Source organism: Mya arenaria, chromosome 15, assembly GCF_026914265.1.
Source record: "Mya arenaria isolate MELC-2E11 chromosome 15, ASM2691426v1".
NCBI lineage: Eukaryota > Metazoa > Mollusca > Bivalvia > Myida > Myidae > Mya > Mya arenaria.
In genome coordinates, this window is record NC_069136.1 from 56,569,754 (window position 1) to 56,596,956 (window position 27,203).

Below are 27,203 nucleotides of genomic sequence, written 5' to 3' on the forward strand. Positions count from 1 at the left end.
AGGGATTCTGTAAATCGTTACGATTGTTGGAAATGTGATCAAAGTTTAATTGAAAATAAAAAAATAAATAAACATTTAAATGGTACTGTGGTAATAATGTTTTTGATACCAAAACGGACAGACAGCAAGTGGCATTTATATCATACATCAAAGTTAGCCTGTCTAGTTTTGTTTTAAACGCAATTGGTCGACGAACACACATCTACCAGTCTGTTTGGTTTGTAGCCTTGTGCCTTTAAACAAGAGCACATTATTTACTGGATGTTAGGCTTTTCCCTGTGGTTTCCATTGTCATATGTTCAGCATGACTCCATACCCCAACGAAGAAGTTTCTATAAAAAAGTGATAAAAATGTTAATACGTTTTAACCTAGAGACAAATATTTATTAACATCATAATCAAATCTGAACGTAACAGATTCCTTATAAAGTGTTATCACCAAAAACCTGGACTCAAGCTCAGTTCTGGTAGTTATTATAAACCGAGTATATTTCAGACATAGGGTTTCAGTAATTGTTCAGAACAAAGATAATAAAAATGACAACTATTTAATTAAACATGTACATGAGAATTTCAATTTTTAAAATATTTCAACACGACTTACTATAATCACATATTTACCCAATGGTATAGATAAACAGTATATGCTTGTGTGTTGATTCGATCATGAACATGGCGGTAACCTCAAAACATACCTCGACAGCGCCGCCACTTCTCGAAAGCGCCATCACTAAAGCAACAGCGCCACTTATTAAATAAAGAATTATGGCAATATTTCCTTTTTAAGAAGTGTTTATTAAGTTTGTTTTGTATTCCGGCGTAAGTACTTAGCATAACAGTTATATTTGCATGAGCCAGAATGTTCTTACGGTGTGTGTAAGCAACGGAGTGTACTTGAAATGCTAGAAGATCTCAAAATATGCACTAGCTTGTAAGTCCGATTCGGGAGAAAAGGTCATGGCACCACAGTTTGCACAATATTGAAACGAAATCGTAGCCAACCTTTAGTAAACGTGTTCTTTCACGGTACCACATTCTCCGATTTTCGAAAAATGTCCGTTTAATAAAATTATCAAATAAAATATAAATCATATGCACGTGTGTAGAAGTAAACACACGGCACAGCTTCACCATGGAAGTGCCGACAGCTCATTTTGCTTGCACCATCGTTAAGGTGGAGCTGGCGTTTAGTGGCCGAGTATAATTCACATTTTAAACCAGGTTTTCACAACGTCAAATCTGGTTATTAGAATGACGTGCGTCTTAGTTCGGGCGAGCGGGTAGGAGAGCGACGTCAAACTTACCTATGATATCGAATAATTTTAGTAAGGTTTGACATATAGTGACCAAACTTGATACTGGTATATAGAAATAATTTATGGAGATATTTTCAGGGGATTACGTGTTCGGCCCCTAGGGTCAAGGTCAGGTCCACTGTTACTAAGATTAAATAAACGATTGGCACAGAATTTTGGCGACCTTTTAATGGGTCATGGTAAAGGTCACCATTTTTTTAAACAGAAAAAAATGGTTGGTATTTAAGCTACATTTGACATATTGCAGCCAAACTTATATAGGAAAAGCAAATGGAGAGTTTACATGGGATTTCGTTTGGCGCCCATAGGGTCAAGGACACCGTTACTGAAAATGAAGGAAAAGGTTCGGTATTGAATAATTTTAGTAAAGGTTGACAAATTGCCACCAAACTTGGTATAAAGGAAGAGTTTCTGGAGACCCTTTATGGAATTGCGCTTGGGGACCCGAGGGTCAAGGTTAATGTCACCGTTACTATAAGTATAAAAACGGTTGGTACTGAATAACTTCAGATAGAGTTGACATAGTTCGACCAAACTCGTCATATAGGAAGAATTTTAATGGAATTGCATTTGGGATACATAGGGCCAAGGTCAAGGTCAAGGTCACCATTGCTAAAATAGACAAAGCGGTTAATACTGATTAACTTTAGTTTGGTTGACATATCGTAACCAAGTTTGTAATGTAGGAAGAGTTTATGGGTAACTTTCATGGGATTGCATTTGGGGCACCTAGGGTTAAGGTTAAGCTAGGTCACTCACAACAAAGGCTGAAGTTCTTCAGTCATTTATTTAAAACCTGGTTTCGTCGCATTGCGGCGTTTAATGTTTCAACTTCTTTTACCATATCCTAGCATAGAGTACAATACAGTAGTAACAATACATGTTAGCCTAAATTGCAGGTTTAAGCTATCGGTATAGTATTTTTCGATGAAGAAAACCTCGACATCAACTGGAATAAACCAATATTCACACTAATATGTTGTTACTGTTTTTTTTTTTTTTAATTATTGTTATTATTAGTTTCACAGTGATGGGAATCACTCATTATGCATCATTTTTCTGAAATCAATTGCCAAACATACTAATGCAAGGTATGTAGCATTTTGTTGACACTTGTATTCTGTAGTCTAAGGAAACAATTCGGCAATATCGTTGATTATATAAAATGTTGTTTTTTTCGTATGGGAAGCCCAAAACATATCCGTCCGAGGACGTTTAACACAGAAACGATTTGGCATGGTTTAAATATACTTATTATCTGTTGAAGAACAAAAAAGTTCTATCCTTTATCAAAACTAATATTGAACAAATCTTTATGTTACGCTCAGCTACGATTTAAAAGGTAACGCAGTGTAACGGTCCGCTGAAGGCGGATGTGCGTTCATAGTATAACATTCCGTTATAGACGGAAGTACGTTGATGTACTTGTTTGGTAATATGCAAATTAGCAAAGCGGCCGGGCTCTGTGTGGATCGAGAATTTACTGTATATAAAGACCAGTCGACCCCTTCAGTGCATTCGGAACTCCTCGGCCCCAAAAGTATCGAAAACAACATCGGATGTATGCCGGTACATCAGTTGAAGTAGTTCGTAATTATATCATTAATTAAATGTAGTGTTTAAGAGTTGTACTTAGTGACCCAAGTTTGAATTGATTGTCAGTGAAGTGTATTATTGCAAACCTAATTAAGATTCCCAAGAGTTAAGTCATAAAGTTTAACTGGTAAGTAAAATTATTACTCGATCTACTTGCAGCAGACTTAAACGTACCGCTTTTTGAGTATGTAAACAGCCTAGATACATCCGAGTTTGTTTTCGATAAAAATAGCCGAGGATTTCCAATGCTTCCGGTTGAGCATGTTGTTCTCTGAATGGATTTGTTGCGTCTTGTTGGCCTCGCACGTTATAGTAGCGTTATATTATGCAGAGGTTTGGGCAACCTTTAAACATTAATTAACATTAATATATATGGCGTTTTTCATTAATAAGAGTTCAAATATATGATTTGAGGTTTGTGCTACATGTAGTAAGAACTAAAACGGACACTTGACCGAAATACGCTAAATTACGGGTCGCTCTAATACGCGGCCCAATTTGCGGACGCTGTAGAATGCGTTGCCGAATAGTGCGGACGACATAAACAAAGAGGGTGTGTGAAAAAACGTGTGAGAACTGCGGCCAATATAGATAAAGACGGAAATCTGCTACTTTTGTTTTCATTGATTCGCAAACGCTAAATATTGTAAATTTTAATATTTTGCGATGACTACTTATATCATGGTATTAAAGGAACTACATTGTATAACATGTTTCAAATATTCTATTGTTTCGTTTCATTTTTTAACTATTAGATCTAAATTAAACAGACATTTAATTAAAGAAGGAAATGAAATATGCACAAAACGTTTAACATATAAATAAACAATAGAATAACAGCAATATTATCTGACATGAGATAAAATCATGTTCAAATTAATAGTATGTTATACAAATATACTTAACATGCCTTTGAAGAATAACTGAACTCAATTACAATGTGTGTACACAAATTAGACGCCAAAAGAACACTTCAAATTGAACATGATCACCTAAGCGTTCTGGTAGGTTGCATATACACTAGTTTTTAACTGTAATATGTTTTTGCTGTATACTACGTCACACACCGATTGTCTTTTTTATGATTGGAAATTATGTGAATTTTTCGCTTTCAAAACATTGCATCAAGTGTTCCCGTAGTTAATCAGAGTTCAATTTAAAATCATGCAGTCACCCAGACTATATTTGATAGAGGCTAGCCCGTCTTTGCAATTTTCACAAGCAATTGCTTTCAAGTAAACGAAAAACGTCCATATTTATCAGAAAATGTAAAAAAAAGCCGGCAATTAGTGAGCAATGCCAGCAATAGAAGTGACAGCACCCACTCCGGTGGAGAATAATCCAAATGAGGGCGAGAACTACAAGTCGCCGGTCATCGGTATCATCTACCCGCCGCCTGAAGTGAGGAGTATCCTTCAGTGTGTGATAATTGTCTCCCCTGATTTTTTTTGTCATTTCATTTTTATGTTTATAACATTTCATGAAGCATATATTTTGTCCTTAAGTGCAGTTTTCAAAGTGTGGTTATTTTTGTTGTGTTGTCATCTGAAAAGTCTTCCCTTTCAATCTGTTAAATGGGTGTACTTTTGAAATGGGTTTATGTTTGAAACACCAGCTTTTGTCTCCCCACTTATACTGGGCAGTTGACTGATTCCGGATCAAGTTGGAGGTTGTCTTAAGATATAATCAGAATAACTGTTTATAAATGCATATTTATTTTGACAGAAATATATGACCAGGAAATAGATTGAAGAAATTCCAATTAATAAATATAATTTTTTGTGTACAACTACAAAATGTGGACATAAACTACGTCCGAAAACATGCATTAACAGGCCTTGAAAAAATTGATTTGGGTCACTTGCCCTGAATTAAAGTCCGGTAACACTGATTAAACATAAGCTAGTTTTGCTGCCAATCATCTTCACTTTCAAAGGCATTAAACTTTAATCCGCTTGATCATCAAACTTTTATTCGCTTGATTATTGAAACATTGTTTTTTCACCTAATCCCGGTAACATACTGCTACAGGATTCATTTATGAAGAAGTCGGGAATGAGATCCATACATGCCATATTTTCTGGAGACCATTCAGGGGTATTTGTTCAAAAGTTTGAAAATTCAGGGGGATTTTGGTAGTATTCAGGGGGATTTTTTAGCAGGTCTAATTTGGCAAAATTTCAAAGTATTTTAAAACGCAAGTACGAAAAAAACAAATTGCCATAATTTTGAAAGGCTCCCAAGGGGATTATGTCCAGAATTTAAGGGGATTTGGGTCACATACCAGGGGGATTTTCATCATCGCCATTTAGCATTACGGGCATGACACAATTCACCTTGTCTACCCCTTTTTCCAGCACTTCATCTATATTTTTATGAGACACAGCCATATTGCATAATAAAAGCACTCACTTGCAAAATAGAATACTTCACAGAAAAATACGTTTCAGAGACAATTGAATGGGCTTACCTTCCTCTAAAATTGGATACAAAATCTGCTGCCTATGCTCAAAAATGATGACTTTCAGACTAATAGAGAGAATGGAATGAATTATCAATATTTTTCATTTCAATTCCCAAATAGTCAGATTTGTTTGTTTCTGATAAAAAGCAAATGCATAATTTATTGTTTAAGTTCATAAACATATCTTCTTTTGGCATTAATCAAAAAATAAACAAGAGGCCCAAAAGGGCCTATGCTCTACTGGCATGGCTTTTGTGGTCATATCAATCCAGAGCATGTATGTATGGGTAAAAGGCAACAGACATATGGTTTATGTTTTGTGTTTGGCTTACCTGAAAATGTAGCACGTTCAACATCTGAGCCCAGAAAGTATTGTAAGCAGATTAGTTCCATGAACTATTTTAATATGTGCCAAGTAAAAGTCATCTGACAAAAAAAAAAATGCTTTCAAAACTGTACTCATAGTAAAAATTTCTGTAGTTTTAAAAGTTAAAAAAAGTTAATCAAAAGGTCAAAGTCAAGGGCATCCTAGGACAACATTGATCAATTTGAACAAACATTCACAATCAATTGTGCTGAGATGGATGCACGAACACACAAAAAGATTTTCAAACCTTTCCAGATTTATGTTTACCAAACCTGTGAACCCTGGGTGTGGCCAGTAATGACACCAGGTGCATAACTTAAACATTCACAACCAATTTTGTTAAGATGAAGGCGCAAACTACAGAACTTAAAGCTAAAAAATGGCCTTTGGGCTTTTAACAAGAACAAGGCAGAGTAATTCACAAAATCAGCTGCAGAAGCAAAAAGCAAATTGTCTAAATAGAGAGCATTTCTTTAAAACTTTCATGGCCCATAATCTAGGCATTCATGGGCGGATCTGGCTGGTTTTCGAAAGGAACCGAGCTCTAATGGATATCTAGATACTGTACAAGTTTCATTGAGATACAATAAAAACTGAAGACTGTATCGTGTTCACAACCAATTGTTTACAACCAATTGTTTACACAATAGTTTTTTTTTATACTATCAAGGGCCATAATCTAGGCATGCATGGGCGGATCTGGCTGGTTTTCGAAAGGAACCCAGCTCTAATGGATATCTAAATACTGTACAAGTTTCATCGAGATACAATCAAAACTGAAGACTGTATCGTGTTCACAAGCAATTGTTTACAGACGCACGAACGCACGACCGCACGGACGCACATACTACGTACACATTACCATCGCATAAGCTCGTCTGGCCTTTGGCCAGTAGAGCTAAAAACATCACCACCATAATATTAAAATAAAAGTTATTTCATCCGAATTGTCTACTTTCAGTATCTCTTTTGGAAGTTGTTATTTTCCGATATTTGCGATGAAGGTCATGTCATGTATGTAAACATATTAGTGGGGCATAACAAAGAACAGCATTGTCTATTAGTTATTTTAATCCTTTTCTTTACTGAATAATTTACTGTCACCTTTAAATTATAAATCCTTTTGATGACAATGACACATGTTTTGAAGAACACTTTAATTTGTTACATCCTCTCTGATTGGATAACTAGAACTCCGCGAGGCGGATGTGTCGCCTGACGAATTATTTACTGTCGACATTATAGCTGTTAGATTGGCTTTTTATTCATTTATAGACAATGATGTTGCCATTTAACTTTCAAGTGTAGGTGGCATTTGAACCCTCAATCAGATATACCTACGGAATAAGTTTCAGGTTGAAACCTCCTATAGTTTACGAGATATGCCACGGACAAAACCTAAGCAAGAAAATTAACAAAGGGCAATAACTCTAAAAATATGGCAGCAAGAGTAACGGTTCTTGTACACTGCACTTGCCCTCAATGAAATCTATCTAGCTATGAAGTTTCAAGTTGATACCTCTTATATTCTTCAAGATATGCCCCGGACAAAACTTTAAGCATGAAAATTAACAATGGGCAATAACTTTAAAACTAAGAAAGCAAGAGTTACTGTTATTGTGCACTGCACTTGCCCTCAATGAGATATATCTAGCTATGAAGTTTCAAGTTGATACCTCTTATATTGTTCAAGATATGCCCCGGACAAAACTTTAAGCATGAAAATTAACAAAGGGCAATAATTTTAAAACTAAGAAAGCAAGAGTTACTGTTATTGTGCACTGCACTTGCCCTCCATGAGATCTATCTACATATGAAGTTTCAAGTTGATAACTCTTATATTCTACATGATATGCCCCGGACAAAACTTTAAGCATGAAAAATAACAAAGGGCAATAACTCTAAAAATATGGAAGCAAGAGTAACAGTTCTTGTGCACTGCACTTGCCCTCAATTAGATCTATCTACATATGAAGTTTCAAGTTGATACCACTAATAGTTTAGGAGATATACACTGGACAAGCGAAAATGGGACGCGGACGCCGCCGCCGCCGACAAAAGTAACCCCTATATGTCGTCTTTTCAGGCGACACAAAAATTATAGTTTTAACCAATGAAAATCGACCTTTTATCTGACCAGTCTAATTGACATTTCTTACGCAAATTCTGTCAGTTTCAATCAAAACAATGCATGAAATGTGCCCTGCTGATTTATTAAGTGTCACCCAATAGGTGTTGTTAAAACACACCATCAGTTGATAATCCAATTAAGCTTCAGGACAGGAAGGGCATTATAACTTTATAACTGTAAACAGGCATATATAATTAAACCCTGTGATAATTTTGCGTAATTTTAAACACACTTTTTTTAATTCCGGGGGATTTTCATCTCCCTCCGGGAGACCGGGGGATGGGTCGAAATTCCGGGGGATTTTTTCCCCCTCCGGGGGATATGGCATGTATGGAGATCGTATATTACCGCTTTAAATAGAATATAAATTATTAAAAACGTTTTAATAATTAATTTTATAGTAATGAAATAATTTAACAATTAACAATGAATCATTTGTTTTCTTCGATTCCTGAAGAATTATCTACAACATACAATCGTTTCAAAGGTCTCAGCTTTTGTCCATGTGCATTCGATAAAAAAGTGAGGTCCCATTTTCGGTTTCGATTTGACTCTTTACATACCGTTGTTTAATTATGTTTATCACAATGATTTTATTTTGGAAAATAAATAGGATTCAAAATTGAATCATACTCACCCGGTTGAACGAGTGTGATTGAATTTCTTCAGGGCATAAAAATAGTTAAAAAAAAAGAGAGAAGTAAACATCATTAAGTCAATAAACAACTATTAACATGCTATTTAAATGAAAATCATTTTGTAAGTCTGTGTGTTTGACCTGTGTATATATTTTATCCTTCTCTGAAGTAATCATTTGCCTATTTTTTGCCTATCGGAAACTTCTCATTTGTTCAAACTTGTAAATTTATGTTGTTTTCATATCAAATCCTGCAAACAAAAACAATGGTAACAACAGTTACTGTTAAATATTTCGCATTGTGTTTGATGATTGACCATGTGTCACAAACTCAGTAAAGCACTGGTCTAGAAATAAGGGAGACCCCTGCCAAACCTCAATATAAAAGTTTGTGCATCACTAAATATTGACATTAGGAAAAAAGGTATTTATTATTTGATTAAACTCCCGTATTTGAACTGTTGTGTTGTTTCTGTTGCTATGGAGGCCCTTTCATTTCCAGTGTGTGTGTGAAATAACACAATTGGCTTACATGAAGCAGTTTTATACATTTAACTTTGAAAAGGTACATGTTCATGACACATGAAGTCCCATTGTGTCTTCAGGCTTTGGAGGTAGTTGACCAGCCTTGGGCCTTTAATGTTTCATTTGGAGGTAGTTGACCAGCCTTGGGCCTTTAATGTTTCATGCAGAATGTTTCTCAGTAAATAGTATATAAATTCATTATTATTCAGGGGTCGACACTAACCATTTTTCCAAGGGATCCTGAAGGGACACCAACATCTGAAATCAGGTGTCCCTTCCTGAAATTAAGAGTCCCTTCCATTTTTTACATTTTTTTTCATTAATGAGCCTGTTTTAGTATTAAATTGAACATACAAATCCAGTGCCTTTTACTTTTCAATTTGTAATTAAAGTATACAGTACACCATAGTATACATGCTTTCAACAGCATGCAATGACAAGTTAGTTATAGCACAATGTCACCCATGTGAACCTCTGGCAATGGTATAGAGGAAGATTTGGGTCTTAAGTCGGTAGATTGGGTTCAAATGTGGTAGAATGTCTAAGTCACACAATGGGTACAATGTAAACAAAAACTTGATGTTGTTACTATTTTTTAGATTTTCGGAAAATATGCATTAAAAATGCCATGGTTCAGGGTCTTGTCAGATGTCATTGCTTTTGATTGAAAAACAGTATGAATATTACATCTGGCTTGTGAATCAATCAGACTGCCCAACAAGTGTAGTGCATATTGGAAGAGCAGACAACTGGAAAATAGTGTATGTTTATTTTCGCGCCAAAATGTCATAATTTTTTTATCCATTGATTGAAGATAAATAATAAAACTTTGGGAATTTTATTTCTATAAAGTTTTGATCAAGGCATAAAAGAAAGAATGCTGAATAGTAGGATGGCTTCCCAGTAAACTAGTTCCGTAGGGTGCCAGTCTTTTTGTGCTGTAAATGTTACTGTAACAACTCGATGGTCGCATCATTAAGGCATCAAAGTCAGCAGTTTTGGCATCTTTTTGGGCGGTTCTGACACATGAGCAAACTAGTTCACCATAATTATTGTACCGATTATAAAAGTCTGTCACCTCTGACACCATAATTATTGTACCGATTATTAAAGTCCATCAACTCTGACCTTGTTGATAATGTAAACAACAAAGCAGAAGCGTTAACCCGCATGCGCACTGTGAAATGACCTATTTATTTATAGATTCATGACGTAATTATAGTGAAAAGGTCAGCCATACTTTCGCTTTAGTGTGTGCGACGTATTAATATTAATATCTTTTATACATGCACTGTCAAGAAAGTTAAGGGGACCCAAATTTAGGTAATTAATTCCATGAAACGCTATTTATTTATTTATTGATATTTAGCTTTTATCGGTCAAAATTTAAGTGTCCTGACGGAATACCTGACTTTGAAGTTCAGGCGTTCCTCCCGAAAAATTGGTGTCCTCGGGATCCCGGGACCCCGTTAGTGTCGAACACTGTTATTTAAGGTAAACTTTGTGTGCTATGTGTGGGGCTCGAACATAGACTGTTGTAACGCACGCACAGGGCTTTACCAACTGAGCTAACGGATGGTTCTTACCCATATTGTTTTGGTATCTCACTATCTGTGATATATGTTACAGTATTTCCTCCTTTACACAGTGAAAAGATATTGTGGATAAGACTGCAAGTTTTGTTGCGAGAAACGGTCCAGAGTTTGAGTCTAGGATTCGACAGAATGAGCAGAACAACTCTAAGTTTAATTTCTTGAACCCGGCGGACCCGTACCATGCTTACTACCAGCACAAGGTCAAGGAGTTCCGGGAAGGCAAGGGGAAGGAACCTCAAATGCCAAAGGTTGGTATTCATGAAAGGCAGTACAACATGAAGTCAATGTGTGCAACTATCATGACAAATATGTGTTGAATATTGGACTTAAGAAACAGATTATTAAGCAAATTGATTTTGAATTGATTTGAAACATGAAAATAACTATAGACTGATCCTCACTTCGAGCTTTGTTGATGTTTACTACTGGTGATCACTTAATAATGGAAAATGGTTCTTAATCACATGTACATAGTGTAGCAGCTTTTAAAACTATACACATGTTGATAAGTAAAAGCTCTTCAATTACAATGTTACTTGTTCATCACTGCAATGTAAACTATACCTTACCTTCTAACTGATCTTGAGACAGCAGTATACTAGTTTAAATATTGTTGTTATGACAAGAATTTACGTCATTTAGATCAAAGAAATTGTTTTTGATGCCATGTCCATTGCTTAATAGGGATATTTTTACAGTGAATTATTTTGAACAATCTGGCATTTTTATAAAGTTTTTGATACATGTACTCTAGGGACAGGGGCTGGGACTGAGCACAATTAAGCCCCAGGAGGTTGCCAAGCTCATACAGGAACCTGTTGTACCCACAGAACCACCCCCAGAGTTTGAGTTCATTGCTGACCCACCATCCATCTCAGCATTCGACCTGTATGTGTAACTTTTAGTTTCTTTTTCTGGCAAATAAGCATTGAAAGAACATTTGCAAATTTGTAAACATTATCACAATATTTTAACTTAGATATTAGATAAATTGTAGAATGTGTTTTCAAACATTTCTCCTGATAAATAATGGGTTATTATGTGTAAGTTAAACTCAGCATTTACTTAAGCCTTAAGTATATTTGTTTATTTTTAAACATGCAACTTGATTCCTAAATGAAAATTATATAAAAAGTACAAGTTGTAGTTTGTTTTTGAAATAGTAATTTTTGAAGTGGAAAACTTAAGAATATGTCAAGATTAAACTTTCTTTTTTGATTATCATCTGGCTTGAAAAAAGAAAGGGGATACATATATTCTTCATAATCCATTTCATTTCATGAATATAGTTATACAACTAGCATTTTTTCCTCTTTATAGTGATGTAGTGAAGCTCACAGCCCAGTTTGTTGCTCGGAATGGTCGCCAGTTTCTTACAAATCTGATGAACCGGGAACAGCGCAATTATCAGTTTGACTTTCTGCGGCCACAGCACAGTCTCTTCAACTACTTCACCAAGCTCGTTGAGCAGTACACCAAGGTAAGAGGAAGGTGTTTTACTTTGTATCAATATGAAATTATGAAATTACGAAATTACTACTTTTTATTCTTTTCTGGATTTTTAACAAACTTGTATTTGTAACTGGTTGTCTTATTTTACAAAGAATTATTATAAACCATTTGTCAGTGAATTTTTTTCATTTAGAAATTACCACCCAGTTTGGTTTGTAAATTTAACATTTTTATCTATCAAAGAAACATTGTAATATTTGCTGAGGTATTGTTGTTACTATAGCCTTGGTGTCATCATCATTGTGCAAAAACTTAACCTTGGCCAAGACTAAAAAAATGGAACTTGGTACACATGTTGCCGGATGTACACATATGTATAGTAATGTCTATAACTCTGGCAATGATAATTGTTGAGTTCTGCCCCTTTTTAATCGACAAAACACAAAACAGCAACACTAAAGCATTGTTAGCGGCTTGTGGTAGCCATTTCTTTGCTTCTCGAAAAGTCAAGGTACTTTTGTAACTTAGTCAGTGTTGGACAACAAACATACGGTAAGTCATAAAGTCAATACAGTGCTCCAGCTAGGCTTAAATACCACAGTTGGGCCACCCTGCCGCCCTTTTCCAGCACCCTGCTCTTTTCTTTTGTTTGACAGAGTCAATTTTCAGAAATAAGTATAAAAATAATAAATATATACATTATTTTGACTATAAATTAAAGATAACAGTTAAGATATTTATAACGAACTATTAGTATTGAAAGAAGTAACAACACAAACACCATAAGATTTGAACATTAGCCCTTGCAAGTGCCACATTAAGGCTTATTCAATGCACAGTGATTGCCCTTTCTGACCTAGCACCCTGCCCTTTCAAAATCATGGCTGGAGCACTGCAATATCATTTAAGACAGTCGCATGAAACTTGGTAAATATTATACCTATGTCGATACGCATATGTCCAGTAACGATTTTTTATTCTTGCTTATGAATATGATGGTACTAAATGCTCATTCACACCCATGCGGGTGCTGATCCTGAAAAGAACCTGCGTGTGAAAATCAATATCATAAGCAATGCTTGTTCGTTCACATTAAAACATTCACAGTAAAACAGTCTTCATAGTTATTGTGAACATGCTTTTAGTGTAAACATACTTTTTCTTCAGGTGCTGATCCCCCCAAAGGACCTGCTAGTGAAGCTGTCGAAGGATTGTGAGGACCAGCAGAATGTACTGGACCAGGTCAAATATCGTGTGGACTGGGCCAAGTTCCAGGAAGCTCAGAGACGCAAGGAGGAGGAAGCTATAGAAAGGGAAAGAGGTAGGGGATGGTGGGGATGGTGTTTGGGGGTCTTGAGGTTGAGTTTACTGGTGCGCTAGGTTACTTAAAGATATATACATGTAGTACTCCATATGAAGAGGGAGGAAGGTTGCAATAGGGTAGCCAACTGAAAAGGGCGATGGGTTGGACCGTTGGGGTTATGTATTTGTAGATTGGTTGGTATATATCCATGAAGCAACATTGTCAAATACATTGTTTAGATTGTGCCAAATTCCAGGAGGCTCAGAGACAGAGCCGTTTGGTAAACATAAAGTTTAACCTGTCATAGCCTTAGTGTCAGTGTTGTCCTGCAATAACATTGGTCATAATTCAAACACTGTTAAAATTATTGGCTTGAAACTTGTGACAATATTCACCTATATGGCATGGGCAATGACTTTGGCTGTGATAATTGTTGAATAATGCCTCTTAACTGTCTTTAAAAATGTTGTATGAAAGCTGTAACTTCAGTCACATATGAACATTTGCCCTTTTGAGGTTTTACAAAAAATACCGAAGGTTCATAACTTTGGTGTTGGCATTGTCATGTCACCTTGTCAGGTGATATAGCTGCCGGCAACCTTTGTTATCTTCAGAAAATGTGTTTTTCTTTATAGATTTTGAAGGAACAAAAACAAGGAATGTGCTGCTATATACTGTCTTACACTTTTATGTCTGAAATAATGTATGTATTTGTGTGTTTTAGTTGCATACACACAGATTGACTGGCATGACTTTGTGGTGGTGGAGACTGTGGACTTCCAACCCAATGAACAAGGTAAGGATAAGTTACCCTGGTGGATATTGCCTTTCACTGTGGAATGATTACATTGCAGTCATTGAAATTAGACTTTTGGATGAACAAGCCCGAATTCCTATACTATTGCTTGGATTCAGAATTTTAGCAAGCCCGGAAGATATTTTACCAGTGCAGGGCTTGCGGGCTTGTGTTAATTTCGCCCTCTGACATTGCCCTAGTCCTTCTCCAACATTCAATTTGCATAATCTGCATCACGCTATGCTGTTATTTATTTTTTTATGACTGTTTTAATTGAAGTAGCATGACATCATAGGCATTTTTTTCAAGGTAATCCATTGTTTTCCTTTGACATTGTTTGAAAAAACTGTTCAAATGTCAATTTCAATTATGATGGTTTTTATTAGCTGTGTTAATGAAAACCTGCCCTTCATTCAGTTAAGACTAGCAATCACTGTTAAGTTCTGTATCCCTGTTACATTGCAGCACTAACACTGCAAACAGGGAACCAAATCAGTAACGTTGGTTGCAAACATCTTGATTGAACGAAGGGCTGAACGTGTTAACATGAACATGATGTCGCTATTCAATTTCTATGTTACATAATGTATGTAACAAGTGTATCCTTTTTCTCAGGCAACCTCCCACCCCCAACCACACCTGAGGAAGTTGGAGCAAGAATCCTAGCGCAGGAGAGACACACAAAACGTGGGGTAAGTTTTGTTTCTTAGTCCAAGGGCCATAATTACAAAACATCTTGAGTTAAAATTTAAGTTATTAAGAAAAAAAGACTCAAGATTATATTGAAGCGTGGAATTCTATGAATAGCACTTTGAAAAAAAATGATAGGGAAAGTCATACTTAAATCAATATCTCAACGTAAGATGTTCTTTGCCTCTTTTTTGTAACATAGTATTGATTTAAGGGTATTTTAAATAGCTTTTGTCTTCATTTAATATGCTTGACAGTAAGGTTGTGTAGAAACCATAACAAAAAATGCATGAGGGAACAGGTTAAATTTTTCTCTCAGTACCCCTAATTTATGGTAGATAAAATTAGATCTGCTGTTTTTGGGACGAAAAAAAGTTGAGGTATTGCTGTTGGTTACAGCTGGGTCAGTGTAGTTGTGATAAAAATTTATAGCTTGGTCATAAATCAGTTATTTAAATGAAACCTGGAAGGTTTACACTTGCATAGTAAGGCCCATAACCTTTGTTTTAATAATTATTGAGTAATGCCTCCAGTTTCTCTGGAAAACCAGATGAGGATTCTAGCGCTCTTAGTCCTAGCGCTCTTGTAAAGTGAAATCCTGTAAATCACCCTCCCCCCACCGCAGCACTGCAAGTTTTTTCAAACGTGACCCTAACAACAAAATTCACCAGTTTCAGTTGCCATAAAATGACCTTGACACTCATTTCTTGCAGGGTGACGACGAGATGGATGTTGAGTCTGGAGACTCGGAATCGGAGGAGGAAAGTGATGAGGAGGAAGAAGAGGTTCAGAGGATGACAAACATGCCACCAAGGCCCCCACAGGTATACAGACATTCCTTACTTTCAGTTTAGCAAATTGATAATATTAATTGCTAATGAATTTATAGAGATGATAAAATTCAGGCATGACCCTGAATGCAGTATTCAAAGGCTGAGCTCTTTATTTCAGATATCTGTATATTTTATTGTATATTCATTAAAAAGATGATATGATTGCTGATTTATGTAAAATAAATAACTAAATATACATCATAACATAAGTTATTTCTGTCTGTATACTTGCTAGATGTATTTCAACTGATATTGGCTATAAATTACCTGTTTTGTAATTTTTTAGGGATGGCAACGAGTACCCGAGTACTCAATCGAACGTCCGAGTACTCAAGTACCAAATCACTTCTCGAGTACTCAGAAAAAAATCAAAACACAATATAAAAATCACAAAATACAGGATTTACAGACGAAGTAACAGATGTGGTTAGTTGCCAAGAGGACAATTTACGGTCCCTCTAATCCCCTCTGTGTACACAATTGACCCTAATAAATTAATTGAGAGTCGCAAACTGTCAACAAAGGGCCCCTATTTCTAATTAGCACTGATGTCAATCTGGAAGTTTTAATAGCGGAACTTTCACCAACACAATTCTATTGTTTACCATTTAGAGACCTTTCACCTAACAATGGACGCGAACGAGTAGCGATGGTTACGAGCATTGAATTCTTAATGGGCGTATTTTAACTTTTTTTGCAATGTTTATTACAGTTAATTGGTTTATATCTTAAATCAAGAATAATGAATATTAATGAGGTAAACAACAGTACGAAGTATAACGTTCATTATTTTTATGTATGTTATTAATTTTCGTTCATTGTAATTCTGATTGATGTTCATTATATATCTCGACTATCTAGACGCTCGAACAAAATCCGGGTTTAACTTTCCAGCTTCATTGTAGCTAATTTAAAGTGCATTCTTATTTAAAATCATTAAAGTGAAATAAAAAAGACAAAGTTTAAAGCATGAAACAGCATTTGTTTTCCTGTCAAAGTATATAATGAAAGTTTAATTTAAAGATGAAAATGACCAATAATACCACCAATGCACAATATACGTCATGAACAATACATGTATACACGATCTTGTCTTTCCCAAAAACGAATTCATTTTTTCCGAGTAATCGAGTACCCGAGTCTCGATCGATAGATTGTCCGAGTACTCTAGTACCAATTTAACTACTCTTTGCCATCTCTATAATTTTTGAAGGCAAACAAAATTTTGAAGGCAAAAAAAATAATTGTTTTGTTCTTGTTTTTAAAACTTTCCTTTTTCCGATTCTCATCAAATGATACGGAAATGGTATAGGGTCACCAGCCATCAAAGACTCGCATATTTGTTGTTCAATTTCTTTTAATGAAATAGAATGAACTGACCAAATCTGTCTTTCTTTCAGGAGGAGTCAGAGTCGTCAGAGGAGGATGAGGATATGGAGGACCAGGACAAGGACAGGCAGGAGATGCGCCCGACCGCACACACACCTGCGCCACCCTCCATGCCCCCTCCCCCACCCCCTTCGGACATCCCTCAGCCCCCACTCCCACCCACACCAGAACAGGTCATCATCAGGAAGAACTACGATCCGAAAGGTGAGAACCTCCCAACCACTTTTACAGCCTTCAGGTTTTTTCACAGCAGATCTAGGCCCCATGGCAAAAGATTCTAGAAGCAAATTCAATACCTGTACCGGTTTATTTTGCGGTCTGAATTAAAGGCCAAATATTGGTCCTATTCTCAAAGTGAAAGAGGTCTTGCTTATATTTTTTTCTAATCAACAGAAGAAAAAAATCAATTGCAAAAAGTGATTTTTTTACAATCTTAAAAAGGAGGAATGTACGTGCTGACTGTTATTATAACAGAACTAACACAAACCTAATTGTCATATTTCATGAAAAAAAAAACATTGCCGTAATTTTGAAGGATGAAATCCAAGCCATTTGTTGTTTTGAATCTTAAATATCTGTAACATTGCTGTACCAAAGTATACTTTGTACTTTAATAATTGATGTATTTTCACCACCAGTGTATCATTATTTAATCACTCCATGCTATATTCCAGCCCGACCTGTCCACCAGGAGCCTGTAGAAGACCAGTATCTGGTGTCCCCTATCACGGGAGAAAAGATTTCTGTGGACAAGGTGCAGCACCATATGAAGATTGGTATGTATGAGGCTATCACTCACATGTGGTACCAGGGCTGTCCTTCTACTGCCTTGAGGCCTAATTTCCTGCCTTAAAATGTATATTTTTTCCTAAAATATTTGTTTCAAAGTTTTCCTTTACGTTTTTTTGTTTTTAAGAAAAAAAGAAGAAAAACAAACAAAAAATAGCCAAAATTTATCATTTTTTGGCCTGCAATATGCTGTCCATAGAATCTAGTTATAACTAAATGAAAATGTGATTTCTACCTGACACAACAAAACACTTGCTAGGAATAAGAATTATTTGTGTTTGTTCACCTTTTCTGGCAAAATTTGCATTTGGATGGACCCATGGAACTGATAAACAGCCCTGATTAATATTGTAGAACAGGGACGATACTAACTATTTTACTCATTTAAATCTAAGAAGGATGGAGTTTACCAGATTAGGTGATATAAATACAAACATATACAGTGAATGAAGTCAATGGTACTTGACCATAAGATTGACTTAAGTTGTATATTGAATACCAACTTATAAAGACAGTGATTTTATTGTAAAGGATAACCTTAGACATGGGTCGTCTAATTTTAATGGCCTTTGTGTCTTTGTTGGTGTTGTCATTGTGCAAAAAACCTTTACCTTGGCCATAATGGGAAAACTGTTGAAGTTATTCCATACAAACTTATTGCCAGTGAAAATACACACAGGTACCAGAGTACCTGGCTTTAAAAATTGGTAAGAAATGTCCCTTGTTCAAATGACATTAACAGACGAGCATTGGCGGTTGTTTTACGGTGCTTATTGTTTGATACTCATATTTGAATTTGTTCTTCCATCATTCAATACTTTTTACCCATTTTAAATTATGTCTAACTGATATATTGATAAAATAAACATTAATGATATTTTCTTACCATTATTTGGTATGGAAACGAATTCAATTCCGATTATTCCCGATTTCTTGATCTATTTTGAAATGTTTCCGATTATCCAACATGACCATGATGAAACTCTACTCCAGGCTTGTTGGACCCCAAGTGGATCGAGGAGCGTAACCGCCAGATCCAGGAGCGTGCTGACCAGGAGGAGGTGTACGCCGCCGGATCTTCCATCGAGAGCAGTCTGAAACATCTGGCCGAGAGGCGTACTGATATCTTCGGAGCGGGCACAGAAGAGGCTGGTATAGGAAAGAAGGTGAGATGCTTGGATTAGGAGGTTGACGTCCATGAATATTATTTTGGACCTACTTCATGACCAGTCTGAAATATCTGGCTGAGATGTGTATTGATATTTTTGAGTTGGCAAAAAGGAGGCTGGATTCTAAAAAAGATTTACTCACGTATCTATTTATAAATAAGAAAGGAGGATTGAGAGGGCTTTACAGACAAAAGGGTTGTACTGAACTAATGGTATGGGTATTATTCATTTCCACAGGTAACCCTAGTTCAAGATTGTATCATTTGATCGGGGAGACCGATTAGGAGATGGACAAAGATTTCAAATTGGATGGTATTTATGTGTTCTAATTAAAGCTCTAACATGTATCTATATATAGCTCGGAGAAGAGGATGAGGAAGAAAGGAAGGACAAAAAGGTCGTTTGGGACGGACACTCCGCCTCCATGGAGAAGGTGGCACAGAAGGCTCGGGAAAACTTCTCCATTGATGAGCAGATTGCTAACATTCACAAAGTCAAAGGGCTTGTGTAAGTTAATAAAACATGTAAAGCTATTTCCTGACTTTAGCTGCAGTTAGTTGTTGGCTGAACTGTTTTTCCACGGATAACAAAGAAGGTCATGTCACAGCGCTGTCAGCAGAAACAGACGAATTTGTATAGATTTGTAACTACCTGTTTTTTCAAAGATGAGGTAGTTGGATGGTTGTAAACTGAGTCAGTAACAGCTATACTGATAGGTTAATTACAGAAAATTTGTATGTTTGTACAAATGCGGTGACAGCAGCATTGGCATTATCATCTTCACAGTTGGCAACTTGCAAAAACTTTAATGTTGATTTTAACACAACAAATGCTAATTTGAAACTTGGTACACATGTTCACTATGAAAATTGGCATCGATATAGCTGGTCTCTTAAAGATGGCTAAAATATTCTTTCGTTGCTTTTTTAATTTTCTCTTTTATACAGCAATTTCCATGTTTGTCACTTTAACGGCCATTTTCTTCCAGGCCCGATGCTGAGAAAGAGAAGATCGGCCCTTCCATCACAGCACGGAGCACAGCAGGAGCCATTCCCCCGCCCCCACCCCACAAACCTGCCCCACCCAAACAGCCTCCACCCCCTGGTTTACCACCAGCATCTACACAGCCTCCCCAGGTAAACCATCGGTTTTTTATAAGCTCATCTGTTTTTTAGGGTTCGCACAGACTTGAAAAGTATTGTAGGCTGCTAGATGAAAAGTCCTTATTTGCAAAAAGCTCCTTAAAACTACTTGAATTTTTATCTTACCGTGAAAACTGCTTGAAAAATGCTTGTATATTTAGAAATAGTCCTTTAATTATCTTTTTCTGCTTCAAATGAAGTGTCTGTAGTATAAGGTCTATATTTACAAAAAAGTTTTATCTTAGTGGATGCTTCAGTTGTAGCTCTTTGCTATTATCTGTTGGCAGGTTGACCTCGAAAATAAACACAAAACAATGTGTGAACACTGCATATAAGTTTTTATTGACATCAGTTCAATGTGCGAGTCTGCCCCAAAATCTTACGCAGTCATAAAAAAAACACACGATAAATCTGCCTTCCTGAATACCACCAGTTATATCTTGAAAATCGAATAAAGGACCTTGAAATCTCATTGAAAACTTCTTGATTTTTTTGCTGTATGAAATTGGTTTTCAGAAGTAAAAAAATGTCGGAGTATTGAAAAAGTCAGAGTATTGTATTAGCCATGGTATTGTTGTCGACTTCGTGCAAAAACTTCAACCTTGACCAGTACACGATTACAGTTCAAGTTAAACAGCAGAGAAGGGTCTGGCCTTCCAATTAACTGAATCTTCCTTTAATGTACATTCAAAATTGTTTCCAGTATATTACTGGGATAGTTTTTTGTTTGATTTGTATACCATTACCTCTCATGAAAATATATTGTTAAAAATATGTTGTCTTGGGCTGAAGGCAACTACTGTATTTAATTAGTTTGAATATTGTTAATCAGAATTTGTCAAGGGATATTAAGAGTTTTTAGATTTAGCTACCTTTTGAAAAGATTAAATCTTACAAATGTTTATAAATCTTTATACAAGTCATGCCATCATTTTGTTAACAGAGGATGATTTACAAAGCCGTCGAAAAACTTTGATTTGTATATTCATTTGTTTGTTTGGCACTGTTTTCCCAGGGCATCAAGCGTCCGATGGTTGCTATAGCGAGTTCCCGCCCCCCAATGCCTCAGCCCGTCATGATGATGCCACCACGGCCCCCGCCCATGCAAGTCATCGGTAAGACACACAACATGTCCTGTGAGATTTTTTTGGATAAATTTTTGTACTGCCTGTTCCTTCCAAAATGGGAAAATTTCAAGACATTGAGAAAATACATAACAATGCTAAAAGCACATATTCATGTTTTAGTTTAAATTTATTTATTTTTACAACGATTCTGAAACAAGTTATTGCAACTTATATTAATCACTCTTGTTGGCACTATGTTGTGCAAAAGTGTGGGCTTGTGTTGTGGGGGAAACTGGAGTACCCGCAGAAAGCCCACTTGTCCGACTTGGTGACCATAAACCACAAATATTCATTTTTTACTCTAAATATGTGACATTGTCAGCGTAATTTGGTTTTGTGCTGGAAAAATATGAAGTTTTCATTGTTGCATACATTCGTGCCTCATAAAGCAGACAATCATAGCTATTTGACATATATTCAAAAAGATGCTTTTATTTAATTTTACATATTGTTAAGTTTGTTTTAATTGTGTTTTTTTCTCATTATAAAAAGTTTTGAGTCTTAGACCAAACTATAAATAAGATGTTCAGGGTTCATCCTGGGTTCTAAAAAGCTGTCACCACCGCGAAAGGCCCCCTTACGGGTCCAGGGCAGCGCCCTTGTGGGGGCCAAGCCCCCTAAAGCTCATGTGGTTTAAGCATTTTAAGAGCCTTAAATTGCATTTAATTAGCACATTGTCATGCAAAAACATAACATTTTGTTGTACATGAAGCACAAGATATTAGCAAATTGTTATTCTATTGACAAAATACATTGTACATGGACTAGTATATAAATAAAATAAGATGAAAATATTGCAAAAAATGTGACATAAACATCAATATGTTGATTTCAGTCTAATGCCTGCATACAATTGTGTTATAGCATTAAAGAATACAATTGTGAAATTATGAGATAAATTTAAAATAAATGGAAACTCAAAGAAATATACAATGTCAAACTAGGGCCATAACTTTCCTAATAGAAATTCGTCTACCTACTCTTTACTCCAGCCAACTTATTACAAGCCTTATCAAATGGGGTTAATTCTTTTTATTTGTAAGCTTACCCAATGATTTCTGAGAATCTATTTGAACCCTTAGAATGCTGCACCTATTATAGCAATTACAAATTGCGACAAAACCGAAAGCAAATCTAATTTTAGCGCGTAAACGTCGTTATGAAATTTGCATATCACGTGACTTTCCGACAACATGAAATTCTATGAGTTGCATTTTTAAAACTAAAACGATAATTACGCTACAACCAAGCTGTCGAGCTAAATATTAAAATTGTCTGTTAATAAGAGACATAACAGTTAAAGATGTCATTGTTTATCCGTGAAAGCAATAAAATTCTGCAACAATTAGCGAAGTGTTGACTGAGCCGTGACTGCTAACCCTAATTATCTGATTAATTTTTGTTGTCGCACCAGAAGATGCGCTTGATATATGATAGTGACAGAATCGATTATCATGCAGGCCACATGGGCACCACTTTCATCATTTTAAGAAAATATTTTAGAAAAAAATCGTTGTCGCCATAAAATCGCCAAATTTAAAAAGTTGTCGCCACTTTTGCGATTTTGATAATGGCGATCGCCAGCGGGAATCCTGATGTTTTGTAAAATCAAATGGAGGAATTATGGCTTAATGAAATACATGTAAGATGTGACACCATGGCAATTATCAGGCAATGCATAGCTGGGGGTTTACAAGTCAGACATTCATTAAACAAAGCCTTTAAGTAGATAACACCTAAGAATTTTCAAGAAATTGGGGCAAGTGTTTATGGTTCCTGTATACTGTTTTCACAATTTTTAAGCTGTGCAAGTTAATCTCGACTTTTTTAAAGGCCTCAAACCTTTGACAAACTGCCTTAAAGAAATGATAAGTCCAAAGTCTGACAGTCTATTCAACAACTGTTAAACTTTCTTTTCTTCTCACCAGGAGTACCACCAGGCCCTCCAAACGTGATGATGGCCCAGCCAATGAGGCCCCCTGGATTCCCATCCATGCCACCAATGGTGGCCCGCCAGGCTGCCCCACCCCCTCCTGCCCCTGCCTCTGCCCCCGGGGATGATGAGCCGCCAAGCAAGAAACAGAAGACGGAAGACCAACTGATACCAGAAGAGGACTGGCTCAAACAACACCAAGTAGGGACAAGGGTTTTTTAATGTTCAAAGTGTTAAGATAGAAAACACATAAATAGATGTAAATGTATGTTTAAATATAGGATCAATTTATTTCACCAAATGAGCACCTAAAGCTTTATTTTATGAGTGGCATAGCCACGAGCGACAAAGTCACTCGCTCGTGAAATATTTACATTGGGTGTTAACAAGGTGAAATTTATGGCGAACTGAAACATTTTTTTTTTTTTTGTTAATGCCTAGTATATGCCTATTAAGGACTTCATATGACATTGTAGAGTTTTAGTAAAGTGTGCCAAATTGTATGCGAATGTATTGACATTTATGAAATGACAAAGTCGAATTTGGGTCCAAGCGCTGTGCACAGTGACATCAAGTATGGATGCGAGACCGGGTTAAAAACCCATTTATTGATATAACAATTATTTGCTATTTTCTGTGTAGTAAAAATATTAGCTGTTATATCTGAAATGTGGAGTCGTGGCTTAAAGAATAGAAAATATTTTAATTTCTATAGCTTCCCAAGTTCATGTGTTGTTTAGTAACATGAAAAATTATAAAGGTAAGGATGTATAATATAATATTCTTAAAACCCTGTCGTAAAAAAATCCTTTTGATATATAATTGTCTTAAAAATATTTTTAAACAGGTCTTTATCATATGTCTCCTTTTTTGCAGGGCAATGTGAAGTTCCGCGTGTCTGTGCCCAATATGCCGGACAAGCCTGACATGAACCTGAAGGGACAAGTCCTCAACTTCTCACTGCCATATACTGACAACGTAAGTTCACATATAGTAATACTACTAATACATTAGTTGCAAAAGTTTTTCATCTCGGTGCTGACCTAGCAAAGTTTCTTGTAGAAAAAATCAGGTTATTGTGATAGCCTCCGTGTTGCTGGCGGCTTGGTTGTTACATTCATCATGCAACAGCTAACTTTGGCCATAACTAAAAAAAATGTTCAATTAAAATTGCCTCAAGTGTTGCTAGAGGCAAAATGCACATGTAAAGCTCCTTGACACTTTCTAAAAAAATCCATGTATTATTGAAACTTGAATTATGGTGTAGGATTGAAATATTTGTGTCACCCAGTTATCACAGAAAATGTTTCACACTTGGCCAATTTGCTATTTATGGTATTTGTGTTTGCAGGTTTCTGTACTGAAGGCAAAGATCAACGAGGCAGTCAGCCTTCCTGGTGGAAAACAGAAACTCCAGTATGATGTGAGTAGCCTCCCTTTACTTGAGTAGTATACAAGTTGATTGATTGGTGGATTTTGAAATTGCATGAAGTTGTTTATTGAAGATATCATTCACTAATTGTTTCACAGAATTGTAGAGTACTTTGGGAAGGGGTTTCACACATGGATGTTTTGCTCTTATCTCAAAGGTCAAGGACACTTGGAAGTCAATGTTATACAATATTATTTTATGACAATTAATTTTTGTCTTAACTATATATTTTGATCTATTAATGGGAACACAATATTACCACACATTTTGCACAGCACCATGGTAATGTATTACTCGCTTAAAAATTGTGCTCTTATCTCAAAGGTCAAGGTCACATTTAGAGGTCAATGTTATACTATATGGATACGTTTTTTATAGTTTTAAGTGTCACTGCTATAACTTTATCAACGAATGTGTCAAGAAATATTTTGATGTTTCTTATTATGCAAATGGATATTACTCCAACAAGCTCTTGTTTAAGCAAATCCTGGTGCTTTTGATGTGGTATTTCATTGCTAAGGTGGTACATCTCATCATGTGACTTAAATTCTGATGAATAATAATCATAATAGTAAAACTTAAAGATTTTTAAATGTGTCAGTAATTTATTTTTTTCTTTCTCCACAGGGTTTGTTTATCAAGGACTCGAACACGCTGGCGTTCTACAACTTCACCAATGGAGGAACTGTACAGCTGCAGTTGAAGGAGAGAGGAGGACGGAAGAAATAAATTCATCCAGAAAATTTCCTACGCAGCAATGAATGCAGAGGAAGGACTGAATAATTATTATTGATATGATGTTTCAAAATTGTGTTCGTGTGATTGTGTTGGGTTTGTGTGTTAAGAATCATGTTTATCAGTACAAACAGGAGTGATAGAAGAATTATTACAATATAATGTTACTTTTTAGATTTTCATTAATCTATGAAATATTTTGTTGAATAGCATATCTTTTATCTTTTTTTGGTGATGTTTGATTTGCACTTTAGCAGACTTGGATTTACCATGTATGGTACCAGTGATGAAATGTAGTGTTTATACAGATTATTGTTGCTTTCTCATTACTTTTAATAATGGCAGAGATTCTGAATGGGGAGTGTATTTTAATTATGTTACTGTTAATAGTACTCATGTAAATTTCTCATTTTTCACACATTGTTGTTTTGTAGATCTTGCCGTTTAAATTCTAAATAATAACTAAATTTAAGTGTACGTTAAACTTAGATATTCTTTCATTTGGTTTATTTTTGTTTATTTCATGACTTTCAATATATAAGAAGAGAACAACAGATTTAACATCGTTTAAACAGTTGCTGTCTAAATCATATAAGATGTCATTTTATTGTTTGTAAAGTTCTGCCCGCACCCTTTGGCTGCTTTATGACATGACACTAAAGAATTAAAGAGAATTTTAGAGTTTTTAACAAACTGTCAAACACAATTAAAAGATGCAGAGTTACTTACCTTAAAAAACAATTGTTTCTTCAATTAGTATAAACTGGTATGAGTCTTGATAGTGTATTTGATTTCATTGTAAATAGGTTTTCATGTGTTCTCCTTTATCATGTATTCCATTGCAAATAGAATAGACTAGAATCACCCTAGTGTACCACTTCATTGATTGGTATGTGTCACTGTTCTCAACAATGGAGGAGTACATGTTTTTTTTGGGGGGGGGGAGTTCACAGCTGTGGAAACTATTTTGGATTAGGGGCTATCTGAGAATATGTTCTTTTGCTGCTATTTATGAACCAGATAACACCTAAGAGACCAAATTAACCGTGACATGTTTGCTATATCAACATTAAAATTTATATTCAATTTTAATGATATCAAATAAACTTTATCCTTTTTTTTAAAAATCATCTCATTCTAGAATTTTTCTGAGCTATGCTTACGGTACCCCTGTGAACTTAATATCCATTAAACAAACATCAATATAAATGTTATTTCAAACAGAACAGTTTACAAGGCTATATAGTTCTAAGCTCATCATTGACTTGCATGTTGTGTGATCAGAGGCTGTATTTATATAGCAGTTTAGCTGAAATCAATTTAATAGAAAATGGCTTTTTTCTAAGCTAAACTTCTAAGAAAAGTAGTGTTTGTACAACGAATATATGCCAGAAAAATGGTCTGAAGTTATTAACTAACATGAATCAACATGATTTAAAGTAGACGAGCTTTAAAATACTGTCAAAATAAGGAATTATTCACTATTAACTTGATTTTGATAACTAAGATGTTTTATGGGTTTGACTGAAAGTCACAAGTATACACTTCTTAATTCTAAGAGAATAGAATGAATAGTTCTATTAAATATTGCACATGTAAGTTAAGTTTCTTGAAACATTCTGTTGACTTCAAATACATTGTGACAACTTTTACCAACTTTGTTTTTATGATTTGTTTCAGAGAATCAGAGAATGTGAATGTGTAAAAAGCTTTTCAGTAGATGATGTTGAAAATATTTAGAGTTCTGCATTTAGATTGTTAATAAACTGGGAGTTAAAAGAT

At 35.6% G+C, this 27,203-nt stretch overlaps 1 protein-coding gene across 1 annotated transcript; it reads left to right on the forward strand.

Moving 5' to 3' along the window:
- Nucleotides 1-4,117: 4,117 nt before the first annotated feature.
- On the forward strand, nt 4,118-27,203 carry LOC128220308 (splicing factor 3A subunit 1-like). The gene is made up of 18 exons (XM_052928661.1): nt 4,118-4,320; nt 10,692-10,879; nt 11,386-11,519; nt 11,952-12,111; nt 13,251-13,404; nt 14,111-14,182; nt 14,798-14,874; nt 15,586-15,696; nt 17,106-17,298; nt 17,769-17,870; nt 18,877-19,049; nt 19,411-19,559; nt 20,041-20,188; nt 21,210-21,309; nt 23,250-23,455; nt 24,131-24,232; nt 24,606-24,677; nt 25,314-27,203. Exons 1-18 carry the CDS (start codon nt 4,209-4,211, stop codon nt 25,413-25,415), a joined length of 2,355 nt encoding a protein of 784 aa, XP_052784621.1. The 5' UTR covers nt 4,118-4,208; the 3' UTR covers nt 25,416-27,203.